This window comes from Ovis canadensis, chromosome 1 (genome assembly GCF_042477335.2).
Source record: "Ovis canadensis isolate MfBH-ARS-UI-01 breed Bighorn chromosome 1, ARS-UI_OviCan_v2, whole genome shotgun sequence".
NCBI lineage: Eukaryota > Metazoa > Chordata > Mammalia > Artiodactyla > Bovidae > Ovis > Ovis canadensis.
The window spans coordinates 62,872,408-62,889,714 of record NC_091245.1 but is presented as its reverse complement, the minus strand read 5'-3'; the positions used below and the strand labels follow the sequence as shown (position 1 = coordinate 62,889,714).

Sequence of the window (17,307 nt, the reverse complement as noted above, 5' to 3'; positions counted from 1 at the left end):
CCGCTTGCAGTAAGTTAAACCAGGCTGGGCTTTGCCTTCCGGAACAAACAAGCCTTTTCCTCAGGTGGGAGGGTTACAGTGTGGTTAACTCTAGTTCCTCTGCCTGTATGAAAAGGCGTACAGTTCAGACCCGTGGCTCTGCCAGGGGGCCCCACCTTCTTGGTCAGAGCTCCAACCACCCAGCCGTGCAGCTGAGCCTGGGAGGTGCGGACAAACAGGCCTTCGCTCCCCTTTTAATGATCGCAAAACAAATACAGTGGTAGGTTGTTAAATTTTCTTAAAATAGTGCAGAGACACTCCTGACTGTCCTGCGTGGCGCTCTCCATGTTATTACAAATGAACTTAATGCTAGCAAGGAAAGCCAGAATTCGTGGGGAGGATTTACTTCATCTCTGGTCGCTGTCCAGATAAGTATTTACCTAATTCCAAGTAACTCTGGTATGTATTTTTTTAGACTTTGACAGACCAATTTTGAAGTAGATGGCAAAATTGTGGTGCAGCTTTTCTTGACAACTTGATACCTGTGAATGTCACATCGAAATAACTGAGTATCAGGTAATTTATAAGGGCTTCCGAGGTGGTACGAGTGGTTAAGAACCGGCCTGCCAAAGCAGAAAATGGTAGGTTTGTTCCCTGGGTTGGGAGGATCCCCTGGAGGAGGGCTTGGCGACCCACTCCAGTATTCTTGAGAAGAATCCCCGTTGACAGAGGAGTCTGGTGGGCTACAGACCACAGGTTCACAAACGGCTGGACACAACCAAAGCAACTTCGCATGCACACAATGTAATTTATAAACTCTCTCTCTTAACGCTGAGTGTTTATTTTTAATAGAGCGGATGGATAGAAATTGAACACTGCTTCCATCTACCATAGCCCTAAAATCCCTGTTGTAAACATAGGGAGCAAGTTGGTCCTGGGTTTATTTACTATCTTTTGCTTGGGCCGATGAACAGGCTTGTGCTTATGATGGGTATGTTGTGTATAATCTTTATTTCTTAAGTTCACTTTAGTTTTTTTCTTAGCATATTTCCTTCAGGAATTAAATGGTTTTATCATGTCCAGTGAGTACCTTCAGAAACTCTCATTCTTAGAGAACACACACTTGGGTGCGCACATAAATAGGTTTTGAAGGGATTCTAATTTGAAATATACATATGTCCGGTTGTGCAGTACCAGTGGCACAGAGGGTTTTGTTTCATCTCAAATAGAATGGAAGGTGCAGTCGGTAAGAAAGAGGTAGGAAAGGTTGTCTGTGGATGTTAGGATGCAAATTCTGATGTGCTATGTTGAGGGGATTAACTGTATGGTTCTTGCAGAGGTGCAGTGTGAATTTCACACGTCAGAAGTGCGTGTCCACAGAGATGCTCATCATCTCTGTGGATGATGAGCACAAGTTTGGGGGAACTTGGTATCTCCTTCTGATTGAGGTTTTAGCTCATCTTCCTCTTCATACTTTAAGAGAAGTTAAACTCCCATTATTATGAACTCTCATTTCTACTTTAGAATTGTGCTCAGTTATAGCCAATTCTTTGTCACCCTTTGGACTGTGGCCTGCCAGGCTCCTCTGTCCATGGGATTTTTCAGGCAAGAATACTGGAGTGGTTGCCATTTTATCCTTGGGGGGATCTTCTCACTCCAGAGATTGAACCCGAGTCTTCTACATCTCCTGCATTGCATGTGGATTCTTTACCTGCTGAGCCACTGGGGAAGCCCACTTTAGTAAACCTGCCATAAATCAGGCCCTGTGGTTTGGACCCTTTAAAAACAGGCACATTTCCCACACATCTCCTGACCATTTTCATGCAGAGGCCATCATAATAGTGCACATTTCTCCTGCACATAAAAGCTGGTAAATCCTGATGAAGTGTTTGAGGAGGCCACATGCTCCTCCTTTGGCATATCAAAAATGTTTTTAACAGTAAGATGATACATGTGAAATGTCTTAAGGAAGCAAGTAGGAAGAATGGGGAGACAAGTAATGTACAAAGTGGCAGAGAATACAGAACTGAAAGTCAGGGGTGGTCATACATGTCAGCTAATCTCTTTGACTAGATCTCTATCTGTGAAGTGAAACCTAGAATAAGATAATTCTTGAAACTTAGTGGAAAAACAGGTCGGTTCTTGTGGCTACAATTTTTCTAGTGGCCAAAGAAAACCCTTTTGGCTCTGAAAGTTGCAAGTGGAATCTTCTTTGAGACTGGGCTGCTCTCATTAGCTGAAGCTTGGAGTCCAAGCCCCACGTGTCTGTTCCTAAGAATGAGATCACCCTTCAGTGAGTCCTCACATCATGTGTTCTGAGCTTCATAGAGGCAAGTAATTTTATTTCCAGACTTCATTTTCTTTATCAAACGGCAATATTCGTTTCAGCACCAAATGTGAAAAGCCATGTTTTGGTTTGTTTACCTATTTGTTTGCTTTGGCAGTCATTCAGGGTTTTTCCTTCCCACTTTCCCCAGCCTGCCTCCGGCTGAGCTTTTACTCTGTTCTGAGTTTGGGCCCCACCTCCTTTTCCCTGCGTGAGGAGAGCTTTGTGGATGTGTTTCCCATAGATATTTATTCCCTCTCAGCTGGGAAGACTGCTTCCTTTTTTCTCCTTTGAAGCTTGTGTTTTGTTATCTCCCCTTGAATACATTTAGTGATTTTAGCCTAAAACATTTATCAGATAAGAGTTAGTGACTAGTGAGGCTAAAGACTCTGGAAAATTGTCCTTGGTATAATTCCAGAGGACCCACAGTTTAAAGAGTGGGCTTAAAAAAAATATCCTATCACCTATAGCAACTAGAGGGAGTTGCTAGAGATAGCGTGAATCTAGGGTCTCCTCAACTGGCACTGAGGTGGGCTTGTCCAAAGATAAGGCAAACTCATCCCGTTGTTTGAAGAAAAATGATAAATTATAGCTTTGTTGTTGCTGCTGTTTAGTCATCGTGTCCGACTCTTTGTGACCCCACGGGCTGTCGCCCAACAGATTCCTCTGTCCACAGGATTTCCCAGGCAAGAATACTGGAGTGGCTTGCCATTTCCTTCTCCAGGGGATCTTCCCAGCCCAGGGATCAAACCGGTGACTCCTGTGTCGGCAGGCAGATTCTTAACTTCTGAGCCACCAAGGAAGCCCAATTATAACTTTAGTTACAACTTGATTACTTCTGTTAGTGTTCCTTCTCCTTACGGAGGGTCATCAGCATGACCCTGTTATATCAAGCACTTACTGGAAATGTTAGAGAAACCAAAATGTAGGCAATGGTGTAATTGCAGTCATCTTTTCCAACTTTTACTGCATTTGGAATCCTGTGTTGGCTCAGACTGTAAAGCATCTGCCTGCAGTGTGTTCGATCCCTGGGTTGGGAAGATCCCCTGGAGAAGGAAATGGCAACCCACTCCAGGACTCTTGCCTGGAAAATTCCATGGACTGAGGAGCCCGGTAGGCTACAGTCCATGGGGTCGCAAAGAGTCAGACACGACTGAGGGACTTCACTTTCACTTTCATTGCTTAGAAATGGAGTTTTGCTTTGCTTTTCTCTCTGACATGGAGAGCTGATTCTTCAGGCTGTGTTTTCAGAATACATGTTCAGAACGAGCACTTTGAAAATGCCAAGCCCTAGTTCTGCTTTCCTGCTGACCTGAGGCAGCAAAGTAATGATGGGAGATGATCTTATGGGAACTTGGTGGCACAGTTGTCTTTAGGGAAATTCCTGAAAGTTGTAGCATGCTCATCTCTTATGGGTGACTCTACAGGAAAACGAAAAGCCCCTAGTCTGTTTTCCGGGTGTTTCTCAGAATTAGAATGAGCATGTCATTTTTGTTTTGAGTGCTGTGCTGAGAAGGTAACTATGGTTTCTTTCTTTGACTTTTTTTTTAAACTTACTTTTAACTGGGGTTCAACTACCCTAGAGCCTGAGCTATCTGGACATCTCTTTTTCTGTCTTCTGAGGTTAGCAAATCTTGAGAAAATAAGTTCATTGTAGGAACTAGAGTGAAAAAACAAACAAACAAACAAACCCATGTGGAAGTTTGGGATTGCGTTAAAATCTTCCGTCTGCCAGATTTCCTAGGACATTCACCCTAGGGTCAGCATGATCATTGCTGTAGAAACCCCGAATTTTCATCTGCATTTACTTCCCCTGATTCTCCTCCTCCTATCCACTGCTCACAAACTAAGGGCAGGGACATATTGGATTATCCGATATGTGTTATTAGGCTCTGTGAAATAGCTTATTTTAACTCAGAATGATAACTTCGAGAATTCATGTTAATCACCCCAAATCAAGAAAATATGGAATACTTGAAGAAGAAAGTTAATATTACCTCTGATACTACTTCACAGAGATTACTAAAAAATTTTTTTCTGATTTATGCACTTTTAGACTTTTAAAATGTCTACATATAGCAATAAATGTCCACATTTTTGGAAAAATGAAATCTCAATATGTTGATTTTGTAACTTTGAAGAAATCTAATAGTATGTCGTAGACATCGTTAAGTCAATACAGAGTTACAAAGAGGTTTGCAGTGAATGTTTTTTGTAACCATGTGTTTGACTGGTTTTTAAACACTTGTAATATAAATCCATAGAGTTTTAATTTCAAGATCACAGATGCTCTTCTGATCTCATTCTCTTTTACTGCCAAGTGTCCTTCTTTACATTTCCTTTCAATAGATGGTTTTTGTGTGTGTGTTATTGATAAATAAAATTGAAGATAGAGTTTAACCATTGTGACCGTTAGTAAGTTTGTTGTTAAATGACCATTGGCTAATTTCTTAAAGTTATAACTTTTTGTGTTAAGATCTGTCAGTTATTTTCATTGGCTTCTGAACTTTCTCATACTTAGAGAGGCATGTTAAATTATATTTTAAAAAATTCTATCTTATGGTTCTATCAACTTTATTTTTTTCAATGTGCCTAAGTTTTATTTTTGCATTTGGTTTCAGGGAAGACTCTAGCTTTCTCTCTCCCCAGTGGATCACAAATTTTCATAACAATTCATTGAATAATTCATTCTTTGGACAGACTTCAGGAATATTAATTGAAACAAAATAAGTTTTTTTATCAGCAAACCAAGCAACTAAACTATCTAAAACCCTCTAATATATCTTGGCTAAGATATTTTGATGTTGGGAGGGGTTGGGGGCAGGAGGAGAAGGGGACGACAGAGGATGAGATGGCTGGATGGTATCACTGACTCTATGGACGTGAGTCTGAGTGAACTCCGGGAGATGGTGATGGACAGGGAGGCCTGGTGTGCTGCAATTCATGGGGTCACAAAGAGTCGGACACGATTGAGTGACTGAACTGAACTGAATTGAAGATATTTTCAGTATATTTTAAATTTAATTTTTTGTATCAATGATTTTAGACTTTCTATTAGATTTTTTTATTTGTTGTTATTTTATTATTATTATTATTTGATCTTAATGGGTGCTGGCCAAGGAAAAGTTCACACAATTAGGACTGTCATCTTTTTTCACTGACTCATTTCTTTTTTCCAAAAAATATTCACTGAGCATCAGTCATGTGTTACCTACTCTGCGGTATTCTGGGAATATAGTCATAAGCAAGACTGGGTCTTTATGAAGTTCTCTTGTAGGGAAGACCAAAACAAAGATTTCAAAGTCAGTTATGAAGGAAATTAACTGATGAGAGAGGCTGTGGAGAAGTCCTATTTTTACAAAGTGATCAAGGAGCCCACTCTGAAGAGGTGTTGCTTGAGCTAAGGAGTGAAGGTGAGAAGGATCTGGATGCGTGGGGAGTTGGGGGGATGGCAGAAGGGTAGGTGAAGTGGCGAGTGCGCATGCCCAGAGCCAGGAGGGAGGTGTAGTGGGGTGGTGAGGAAGAGGAAGAGAGGGTATGGGAAGGAATGGGCAGGGAACTTTTAGGCCATGGCAAGAGGGCTGGATTTCAGTCTGAGAGCAGGGGGAAGCCACTACAGGGTAGAGGAGTGATATCTGCCTTACGCTTTTAGACTTCCTCCTCTGGCTACCACGTGGAAAATTGGGAAACTGGTGTAGTTTTCCGGTGAGGGATGATGATGCTGGGCCCAGGGAGTCTGCAGTGGGTGTAGAGAGAAGGGAGCCACTCCACGCTGTGTTTTGAAGGAAAACTTGCTCAAGTAGGTATGAGGGTTGACGAAGACGAAAAATCAAAGCGTGACTCTGGAGCAAAAGTTCCTGGACTTTGCTGCATGTTAGAATCGCCTGGAAAGCTTATCAAAATCTCCATGCCCAGTCTGTACCTGTGTGTGTGCTAAGTTGCTTCATTCATGTCCGACTCTTTGTGACCCTATGGACTGTAACCCACTAGGCTCCTCAGTGGATGGGATACTCCAGGCAAGAATACTGGAGTGAGTTGCCATGCCCTCCTCCAGGGGATGTTCCCAACCCAGGGACTGAACCCGCATCCCTTAAGTCTCCTACACTAGCAGGTGGGTTCTTTACCACTAGCTCCACCTGGCTTATACCTGGTCACCAATTAAATCAGAATGTCTTGGCACTAAAACCTTAAAAAAAATCCCCAGATGATGACTATGCAGCCAGTGAGGAGGACCACTGACAGAATGAGGGTTTGCAGCTGAAACATCTGGATGGATGGATGTCATCATGGTGTTGAGCACATGTGCAGAGAAGAGGGTGGAGGAATCCATTAGTCAGGTGGGTGGAGTTTCAAGGAAGAGTTTGGCGAAGGGAGCCTGTTTGAGAGAGACATTTGCTGGAGATGTGAAAGTCCACATTGTGTAGATAATATTTAAAGCCACAGGACTCCATGAACTCTTCTGGAAGAGAGGATAGAAGAGCCCTGGGCTGCGTGTTCTGAGGCACTCTGGCATCTGGACGTCAGAAGGAAGAGAAGCCAGTGAAGGAGACTCAGAGAAGCTCAGTAAGGGAGGGAGAAAACTAGGGCAGTGGGATGTCCTAGAAGTGGAGAGATGAGGTTGTTCCAGGTGGTCAACTAGATCAAGCGCTGCTGAGCCACCAAGCTGCGTCCTGGGAAGTGGCCATGGAATCTACAGCAGGAGATGGTTCCTTCTGAGCGGGTCCAGAATGGAAACCCAGTGTTTGCTCTAAAGAATCTGAAGCACAAAGGTACCTACTGGGTTCATTCCATCACATGTCTTTATTTGTTTTTTCCGTCTCATTTCAGTAACATGACCATTTAGAAGTTTCCTAAATTTATGGCATAGGGTGCTGTGGTCTGCCAAATTGTCACACTTTTAAATAAGATAAATTATGTTGGAAACATTAGTTTATTTGAATATGCCATTTTCCCCCTTCATTCCAGACCGTCTTATAGGCCATTGCTCTTTAAGAAATACTAATTCAGGGGTCAAAAAGGGACACTGGACAAAGATTCTTAACAGATTCTTGGATCCGATTCTTATTCTAAATTGGATTTCTATAGCTGGGGGCAAATTGCAGCCCCTAGGCACGTTAGTTGCCTCATTTGTGAAATGAAGAAATATGAACAGGTAATCTCTAAGGTAAGAAGTTCAAACTGGGTGCACATTAGAATCACTTGAGGAGCTTTTTAAAAGCCCCAATGCCCAGGCTGGATCCACACCAATCAGGCCAGAATATCTGAGGGGAAAAACAGGGTATCAGTACTTCTGAGGTGCCCCAGGTGACTTGGTGTGCAACCAGGTGTGGAAACAATAATCTAGCTCTAATACTGAATTATTCTGTCCTCAGTATACATGCATTCCTGCCCTCAAAATCAGGAAGAGGGGAGGAATGAATAGTGGATGGCAACAGTGTCTGTCCTGGGGGATCTCAGACTTCCTCACACAGGAAGGGATTAAAGGCTACTCTCCACAGAAATGAGGGGGTAAAGAAAGAGGTGGAGATGGAATCCAGGAAATGTGGAATCCAATTTGGGAAGAAGGTGAAGAGAATTTCCAAACTGATGGCCCCTGAAAAGGAATTATAAAGCAACCCATGTAGCTGGAGGGTTTCCCTGGTGGCTTAGACAGTAAAGACTTTGCCTGCAGTGAAGGATACCTGGGTTCGATTCCTTGGTTGGGAAGATCCCCTGGAGAAGGGAATGACAACCCATTCCAGTATTCTTACGTGGAGAATCCCATGGACAGAGGAGCTTGGTGGGCCCCAGTCCATGGCATTGCAAAGAGTCGGACATGACTGAGCAACTCAGACACATGTAGTTGGAACAGGAGGATGAGGGCTACAGGAATGATATCTCTGGAGGAGAAGAGAATTGACAGGATGCCCAGCCTGGTTGACTGTACTGAAAAGGAGCTGGCAGATTCATCAGAGTTTGATGCTAAAGCCGTGGTTGGTATGTGGAAAACTAAGCAAATGAGGAAAAAAGCAGTTAACTCCAGAAAGAAAAGTTTGTAAGTGAGAATGTAAAATCACAGTGTACTGATGGCTCAACTCTAAAGAGTATTTGCATATTCACTTCATAATTTCTAAATGTTAATTTATCCTAAATTTTTATTAGAACTTTGTTGGGAAGATGAGAGGGGAGGTAAACTGTGAATGTTGCCTGGTGGGGGCCAGCTATAAGAGCTATATTCTTATTTCTCTCAGTAGGATATAAACTGATAATATCCAAAGAGAAAAAAAATTATGCAATAATATTATTTAGAAATATTAAAGTAAATAGAAACAACAAAACCCCAAATAAAAGTGGTTGTCCCTAAGGGGCAGAACTAGGAATGTGGTTCATTGTAGTCCTTTTAAAATTATGTACACAATTAAGTTGAGGGAAGAAATGAGAGTGGCACCAGATCCTGGAGAGCTACCCAGATGTCGGTTCCTGGAAGGCATCCTGGTAGTACTTTTCACTGTGAAGAGGATGCAGGAAGAAGGATAGACTTGGGAACTGGTTCACCCTACTTCCCCTGCCCTATCCTCTGTGACTAGGAGGTACTAGTTGTGAGTTAGCAAAAACATTCTTCTCATACTGCTGCATGATACGTGATATCTATATAGACATGATAAGAGAAGAGCTGCCTGTCAGTGTTAGTTTCCATTTATTTGTTGGAGCCAGAGGAATAAACATCAATTTCTCTCAACATCAGCTGGAATAACAAAAGAGCAACCACATCTCAGTGGGGCTGCAGTTCTGAAATACTCAAGAAATCCTCCCAAATATTTTTGATAACTTATCCCCGTCGGTTAAAAGGACATCTACCCTCTCTGAATGGATATTTACTTATATATTGTATGTAAAACTCTTGAGAGTCCCTTGGACTGCAAGGAGATCCAACTAGTCAATCCTAAAGGAAATCAGTTATGAATATTCATTGAAAGGACTGATGCTGATGCTGAAACTCCAATATTTTGGCCACCTGATGCAAGAACTGACTCATTTGAAAAGACCCTGATGCTGGGAAAGATTGAAGGTGGGAGGAGAAGGGGACAACAGAGGATGAGATGGTTGATGATATCACTGACTCAATGGACATGAGTTTGAATAAACGCCCGGAGTTGGTAATGGACAGGGAAGCCTGGAGTGCTGCAGTCCATAGGGTTGCAAAGAGTTGGACACGACTGAGCGACTCAACTGAATGAACTGAAAACCATACATACTATAAGACAGGTAAAATGAGCATTTTAAGGGATGCGACTGATGAGGGTGTTAAAAAGAATTGCTAAGTGCAGTGATTTTTATGGTGTGATTATCATTCACAACATCATTATATAATGTCTTAGGGTACAATATATACAGTTAGGGCCAGGTTCATCATGTAACAATAGTAGATTTTGTTAGCATTTTAAATACTCTCTTGATAAATCTATTTATTTCCCAACTATTTTTCAGATCAGATTTTCGTTTCATCTTTTTTTAAACTCATGGCCAACAAATGTTGTGTTAGGAAAATGTTAGCTCTCCCATTTTCTTGATGTAAATTTAGATTTACATTAGTTTTACAAGGAGTCTGATGTTTTGCAAGAATCTTTATTCCCTTGCTCATTTTACGAGGATTAACTAAAGTGGATAATGTACTCCAACAAATGCTTAAGTGGGCTCATATAAACCCTAAGTGGTGGGAATGTGCTGCAACCAAGTTAGGGCGCCACCTGCTCTGGGAACCTGCACTCTCCCCCCATATTGCCTCGTGTACTTAGGCGAAATACATGCATCTGACTTTCTGACCATGTGAGGGGATCTTAGGTGTATAATTCATACACTGAAACTTGTAAATCTTAACTTCTCTTTGCCTGGTTAATACAGTTAGAAGCCCTAGCCCTGTCCTCTCCACTGTTATCCCAGTGGACAGTCTTGCATACCTGCCTTGTGTGTCTACACCCCACTTTGGAGGTCACTGCAGTAGAAAACAAGCTTTCATACCTCTTTATGAGTAGGGGAAGGGCCTTACAAGCTGAAAAGAAGTAGCAGTCTGAGCTGGTTAGCATATTTACTGAGCAAATTGTGCTCATGGGAACATGGTATCATCACTGAAACTGCTATGTGTATTTTTCCAAGGCAAAGGTCAAAAACCTTCACAGGTTCCTTGGGGGTTTATGATCCTAGCAAGGTTAAGAATTGCTGATAATTTGTTCTGTGTTGTTATTTTTCAAAACTTCAAGCTTCCATCAACTCTTTTGGCTGTTGATTTGCTAAAGTTGGAATTGCCCTTGGTCATATGATTGCCTTAAAATATGGTCATATGCATGCCCTATGTTTAAAACCCTTCACCTACTGGAGAACTAGCGAAAATCCACAAATTGAGAAGAATAGATCAAGAAAGAACCTTCAAACGTAGAGTTTAGAAAGCTTACATATTTGCATTTTCCTTGAGATACCAGAATTGTTTAACCTAAGTATCATTAATATTCTTTTCTGTATTTCTATCATTCTGTCATTAGTTGATCATATTTGACTAATACTAGCTTCCAGGTCAGAGTAGGCAATGGCACCCCACTCCAGTACTCTTGCCTGGAAAATCCCATGGACAGAGGAGCCTGGTGGGCTGCAGTCCATGGGGTCGCTAAGAGTCAGACACAACTGAGCGACTTCACTTTCACTTTTCACTTTCATGCATTGGAGAAGGAAATGGCAACCCACTCCAGTGTTCTTGCCTGGAGAATCACAGGGATGGGGGAGCCTGGTGGGCTGCCGTCTATGGGGTCGCACAGAGTCGGACACGAGTGAAACGACTTAGCAGCAGCAGCAGCAGCTTCCAGGTGGCTCAGTGGTAAAGAATCCTCCTGCCAATGCAAGAGACGCAGAAGACATGGGTTTGATCCCTGAGTCAGGAAGACCATCTGGAGGAGGAAATGGCAACTCACTCCAGTATTCTTGCCTGGAGAATCCCATGGACAGAGGAGCCTGGCAGGGTCGCAAAGAGTGGGACACGACTGAGCAACTAAGCACACACGTGCTTCTACCAGTGTACATTCTGTGCACATCCTGTATTTCAACTGTTGGCTCCCGTATGCTTGAGGGGAAAGGTTTTCATGCTGCCCTTTTCATTTTTCTTTTTCATAGTGCTAGGAGTACTGCACTTATTCTCTAAACGTGTGTTCAGTTGCTCTGTCGTGTCCAACTCTTTGGCCACCCCATGGACTATAGCCCGCCAGCCTCCTCTATCCATAGGATTTTTCAGGCAAGAATACTGCAGTGGGTTGCATTTCCTTCTCCAGGGTATCTTCCCTTCCCCAGGGATTGAACTGGCAGGCAGATTCTTTACTGCTGAACCATCAGGGAAGCCCTTTTGTCTACCTCAGTGAAAAACGTCGGGAAGGATACAGGAGTGTGAATGATTTAACACCATGAGTGATCCCCATGATCATTATCTGGTACTTTGCCCTTTTTTTTCTTGCCTAAAACGTATCTTCTTTCATTGGTTTTCTTAGTTTAACATTAATGTCAGTTACCATTTCTTGAACATTTAGTGGCCATGTTGATTGAAACCAGCAGCTAGAAGAATTACGTGAAGCCTCTTGGAGCAGTTGGGCTGCATCAGTTTCCTTTTGTCTGTTCCAGGACCCTCAGTGCATACTTCAATTTGAGCACTTAACACATTTTATTGTATTCTTATCTCTTTACATTTCTCCCTTCCACTGGACTGAGCTCCTGGAAGGCAGGAGAATGTCTCTTGCAGAGCTTGGCTCACACCTATTCACCAAGCACTTGACCTACTGCCCCTATGTTTCTGCCACTGTTTTCCGGAAAGCAACCTCCTCTTTCTTCAGTACAGGGTTTCTCACACTGGGGGCTGGGAGTATGTTCTAGGGAGGAGTTTCCATGGCCTTATTTTCAGGGTGCTATCACAACTTTGCAGATGCCCTTTTCATTTTATTAAGTGAAAAGACATTGTGAATCATCAGGATGAATACATTAGCTGCACGGAGCCACTGAAATGATGGTAAACACTAAAGCCCGAAAGGCTTCCACAGGACTGTTCTCAGGGGTCTGAAGTTTCCTGTTGGAGGCTGTGGCTCTCAGGCACAGTTAAGATGCCACCTTATTCTTAGAAATGCCTCCCTCAATGCTCCTTGCCGAGAGCCCTGTAGCATCTACCACTCCGTGTATTAGGACATGTAATGGGATTCCTTCTCTGGCTTTCTGAATCCGTCTCCCTTGCTTCCATGATACATTTTTTTTTCTTTTGAAAAAATTTATTATTTAATTGGAGGATAATTGCTTTACAGTATTGTGTTGGCTTCTTCCATACAACAATGTGAATCAGCCATAAGTACATATATGTCCTCTTGAACCTTCCCTGACCCACCCCCTCCACCCCATCCCACCCTCTAGATTGTCACAAAGTACTGGGTTGAGCTCCCAGTGTTGTAGAGCAACTTCCCATTGGCTGTTTTACACATGGTAATGTATTAATATATGTTTCAATTCTACTCTCAGTTCACCCACTCTCTGCTTTCCTACCTCGCTGTGTCCAAAGTCTGTTCTCTGTGTCTGCATATCTTTCTGTCCTGCAAATAAGTTCATCAGTACCATTTTTCTAGATTCCATATGGTACAGCATCCACTGAGCTAATTGATAACTTACACATTTGTATTAACAAATCTGTCTCTCCTATTGGATGCTGAACATCTGAGCTTCAGGAAACCTATTTATGTTTATTTCCTAAGCACCCAGTACAGTTGCTCAGCATAGCACCTGCTCAGTAATTTGGTTAGATGGAATCAGGAGGTAACTATAGAAGATGCAGGGAAAACACGTTTAAAAAGTCTTCTTATTCTTTTGAAATGAGACTCATGTTGGTCATTGATTTTTCATTTCTAGAAGTTTTGTTTTTTCCCAAGATTTTCTTACAGATATGTTAACCTATATGTGTTTTTACATGTGGTGAGCATGGTTGTTTTTTAACCTGTGTCTGATTCTGATATGCTTGGCTCTGTTCCTGCTGTTTCTAAGTTGACTGTTTTGTGCTGCTTGATTTCCTCGTGGGCCTGGTATGTTTTAGTACCTGTTGGTCCATGTGTTTTATTTATCTGTTGGAGCTCCCCAAGTCCCAGGGTGAGCATCTGGAGAGGTCTACATGTGTTTGCCAAGAGAGGGAGGGCAATTCCCATCTGAAGTTCCCTGAACCAAGCAAGCTGACAGTTTGACTCTGGGTCACCCAGGCACGAGGCTCAAAGGATTGGGTTGTGACCCTCATTTCTCAGTATGGATCCTGCCCTCCTCTCCGTCTTCCTCTCTCCTTCCCTTCCCTCCTCCCTCCCAACTTCCTTCCTTCTTCCCCTCTTCTTTCCAGCAAAATAACCTGGCCTATTAATTCTGGAAATAGGAAGTCTAAAAATCAACTTAAAAATAGAAAATCATTAGCAACCGAATATAAGCCTTAAAAAGTCTTAAAATAACTCTTAAAATAGTTTTTTTAGCATCTCTTTTTTTTGTTTCTTTTAAATTTGTTAGTCAAGCTACATAAGTCATAAGTCAATATAAAATATCATTACAATATTTCAGGTGAAAAGATCCCCAAGAATGACCCCCAATTATAAACATTTTCTGAGAAATGAGTAGCTTGAATGATGGCTAAACTTAATAGAATTTGTCTATTAAACGTACCATCAAGACATTTCTTGTTTCAAGGAACAGAAATTGAACTTAAACAGGCCTAACTCCCAGATTTGTTGGCTCAATTTGAAAGTCTTGCATGGCTTCAGGCACAGCTGGCTCCAGCAACTCAAACATTGTCACTAGACAGTCTTGTCTGTTCTTTGTTAGCTCCACTCCTTGGCAAGCTCTCCTATGATGGCTTCCAGGAGAGATGGTTAAAATGGCTTCTAGGAATTCTAGACTCCGTCTATGCTTTAGGTCTATGATCCCCAGATTTTGCTGATTATGCATTCAACGGTAAAAGTTAGGCACATATCCCCAATGTATATATATTTGTTTATATTAATAAAATATATGCTACTATATTACCACTGTTACTTTATATATTGTCAGTAGAGCTCAATTTTTTTGTTTTTAAGATGAAGACTAAAATAGAAGTACTAATGTTTTCTGTTCTCCCAATGGATGTTTTGCACAGCCCACTTTAGGGACTACTTAGTGGAAAGACCACGTCTCTTCCATTGGTTATAATTACAGTCCTGTGTCCGCATCTCATTGGTTCTCTTTGACCTAGGTTCAGTCATGTGCCCATTTCTGAGTTCAGAGTCCTTAAAATAGTCAAAGCAAAATTTTTCTAATGTATGAGATGCCAGAAATATCTGACTAGGCATAAACAGAGAGATGATATATTAACTTTCAAGTGAGCTATAGTTTGGAGTCTTATAATCACTGAGGCTCCGTGGCTCAGTCATGTCTGACTCTTTGTGACCCCAGGCACTGTAGCCCACCAGGCTTCTCTCTCCATGGAATTTTCCAGGCAAGAATATTGGAATGGGTTGTCATTTCCTACTCCAAGGCTGCAGATATTTCTGACCAAGAGATTGCATCTCTTGCACCTCCTGCCTTGGCAAGCAGATTCTTTCCACTGTGCCATCTGGGAAGCCCCCATAATCACTGATATATCATGCAAGATACACAGTCTTTTCAGAACAGAGTTACAAAACAGAGATTCTCTATTTCCATAACAATTTAATTATAATAGTTGGTGCTAAATTTCTGGGATTTCAAACTTAGAATATCATGAAAGTGTCCCATTTAGTTTTTGTTAATACTCTAGTAACATGTGAATGGTATATATTAAGATGTTGGAATTGACAAGTCTTGCAAACAAAATCCTATTTTTATAATTTTGATGGTGGCCATTTGGAACAAGATGGATAGCTATATGTAAAGGCAAGTGATAGAGGATCCTGAATCATTTTCATATTTCTAAAGTGAAAAGGATTTCACTGGTTAGAGAGAGTTTTGCTTTAAAGAATGGGTAAAACATGTGAATGGAAAGTATTCTTCAGGAGATTTCAGGCTGTTCAGTGTATTTAAAAATTGATCTTCTTTGCAGAGATGCAATGGCTCATCTTGATTCTGAGGTGAAAGAAGAACGTCTGAGAGAAGACCTGAGGTTTTATTTCATGAACCCTTGTGAAAAATTCCGAGCCAGACAACAGATTCCATGGAAAATGGGTTTGCAGATTTTGAAGATAGTCATGGTCACTACCCAGGTAAATGATATTATCAGTTCCTTTGTTTTTTATCCTTACCCCAAGATGAACCTGTTTTTCCATGTTCTGCCACTTGACTTTTATCCTGAAAAGGCCACACACTCATGTTCATAAACCTCTAAAATTATGTTGACTCTGGAGGGCAGATGGTAGGTTGAAGTTCAGTTTAGATGACGACTTTGTTTTAGTAAGGGACTCTGAGGTCATCTCTCACGGGTTGTGTAAATATAGATAGTGTTAGATCTGAAGTGGGTAGGGTTTCTATATCTGAATGAGGCACAAGGCTGGTGAAGGCTGCCTGGTCCAAAGTTCTGTGTTCTTGAAATCTTTCATCTTTCTTCGAATATATCTTTTTTAAATATACTTTTGAAGTCTGCATTTTGGACTGCTTTGATTTTGGATTTACAGAATGCTAATGCTAAGTTTTCTTTTCATCAGAAGCTAAATGCTTAAGTAAACACTCCTCAACCTTACCCACGCCCCACCTACCTCCCCAGGCAGGCCTGGGTAAGGTGGGGGAGTGTTTACTTAGACACTTCGGAGTGTATCAGGAGTGTATAAAGGCTGCATTGGGACTTTTTGCTTAAATTGAAATTGTTAAATATTTTATTATCAATATCACAACAGTCACCCAAGTTGTCATCTAGTTTTGGGGCCTGAACCAGTTTTAGAGAGGCTTCTCTGTATGCAATTACATTTGAAACATGTGTCCTTTAAAAAACAGTACTGATTTGGAATATTAGGCTCCAGGGGCAAATAATCATTCTGTCATCAGTGTAAGTGTTTTTAAAGATTTGATTTCTGGAACACAAAAATTAATAGCTTCCTAAAAGCACCTCCATATGCTTTAGAAATGAGAAAGGTGGTTCCTGCCATAACTAAAGCTGCATCTTTATTCTTTGTTCATAAAGAGGTCTTGTTACTGCATGACACGCCGCACCAGCTCATCACATTTTAGGGTAAGCAAGCTACTTCCAAAGAAACAAAGATGAGAGGCAGGGTCACTCTTAGATGTACATGGTTGGATTTTTTTTTTCTTTAAAAATTTTTTCATTTTAATTCTTGGTTTTGAAGTTTTAATTTTGGCAGCCTATAAAGTAGTGCATTGTTAGTATTACTTGGAAGAAGAAATAATGTCCCCTTTTGCCATTTGGTTAATTTTAATTATTCCCCAATTACTACTCTTGCCAAACTAGCTTTCAAGTTTTTGATCTATTAATATTATTAATATTCTAACTCAGCTAGGCATAAAATATCATCACCCTCTTTGACTTACATTTTTGGTCCTAATAGCTGCTGAATTCCATGGATGCTTCCTTCAAAACTGCATCTCCTTATGATTTGCCATATTCACTATCTTGTCTCCAGCATAGACTCTTACCTTGTTAGTTAATTTAAAATATTGATGTGTATAAAGTACTTCATATGCTCCGCACTATCTTGGGAATATAGCTGTGAATGTGTTATGCCTGCTGACAGCTCACACATAGCCTAGCAGTTCCATGTGGTACGCACAGTAAGTGCTTTATGTATGGTAGCTCATTTCAGCCTCACCAGACTCCATGAGGTAGGTTCAATTTTTACTCCCTTTGAATAGATGAGAATACTAAGCCAAAGAATGTTGAGTAATTTGCATGTGGCCATTCAGCCAGGAGGGGCTTCCCAGATGCTCAGTTCAATCCTCACTCGTGTCCAACTCTTTGTGACCTCATGAACCGCAAGTAGCACGCCAGGCCTCCCTTTCCATCACTAACTCCCGAAGTCCAC

At 41.5% G+C, this 17,307-nt stretch overlaps 1 protein-coding gene across 6 annotated transcripts in view; it reads left to right on the top strand.

Annotated features, from left to right (window-relative positions):
- The window catches only part of MCOLN2 (mucolipin TRP cation channel 2), a 63,408-nt gene that overhangs the window by 959 nt on the left and 45,142 nt on the right, over positions 1-17,307 (top strand). The window contains exons 1-3 of one of the 6 annotated variants that reach the window (XM_069596207.1): positions 135-259; positions 455-555; positions 15,381-15,540. In XM_069596207.1, coding sequence (XP_069452308.1) covers positions 15,388-15,540 — 153 coding nt within the window. In that variant the 5' untranslated portion in view covers positions 135-259; positions 455-555; positions 15,381-15,387. The other 5 variants (XM_069596199.1, XM_069596190.1, XM_069596178.1 and 2 more) reach the window with 5 other exon arrangements.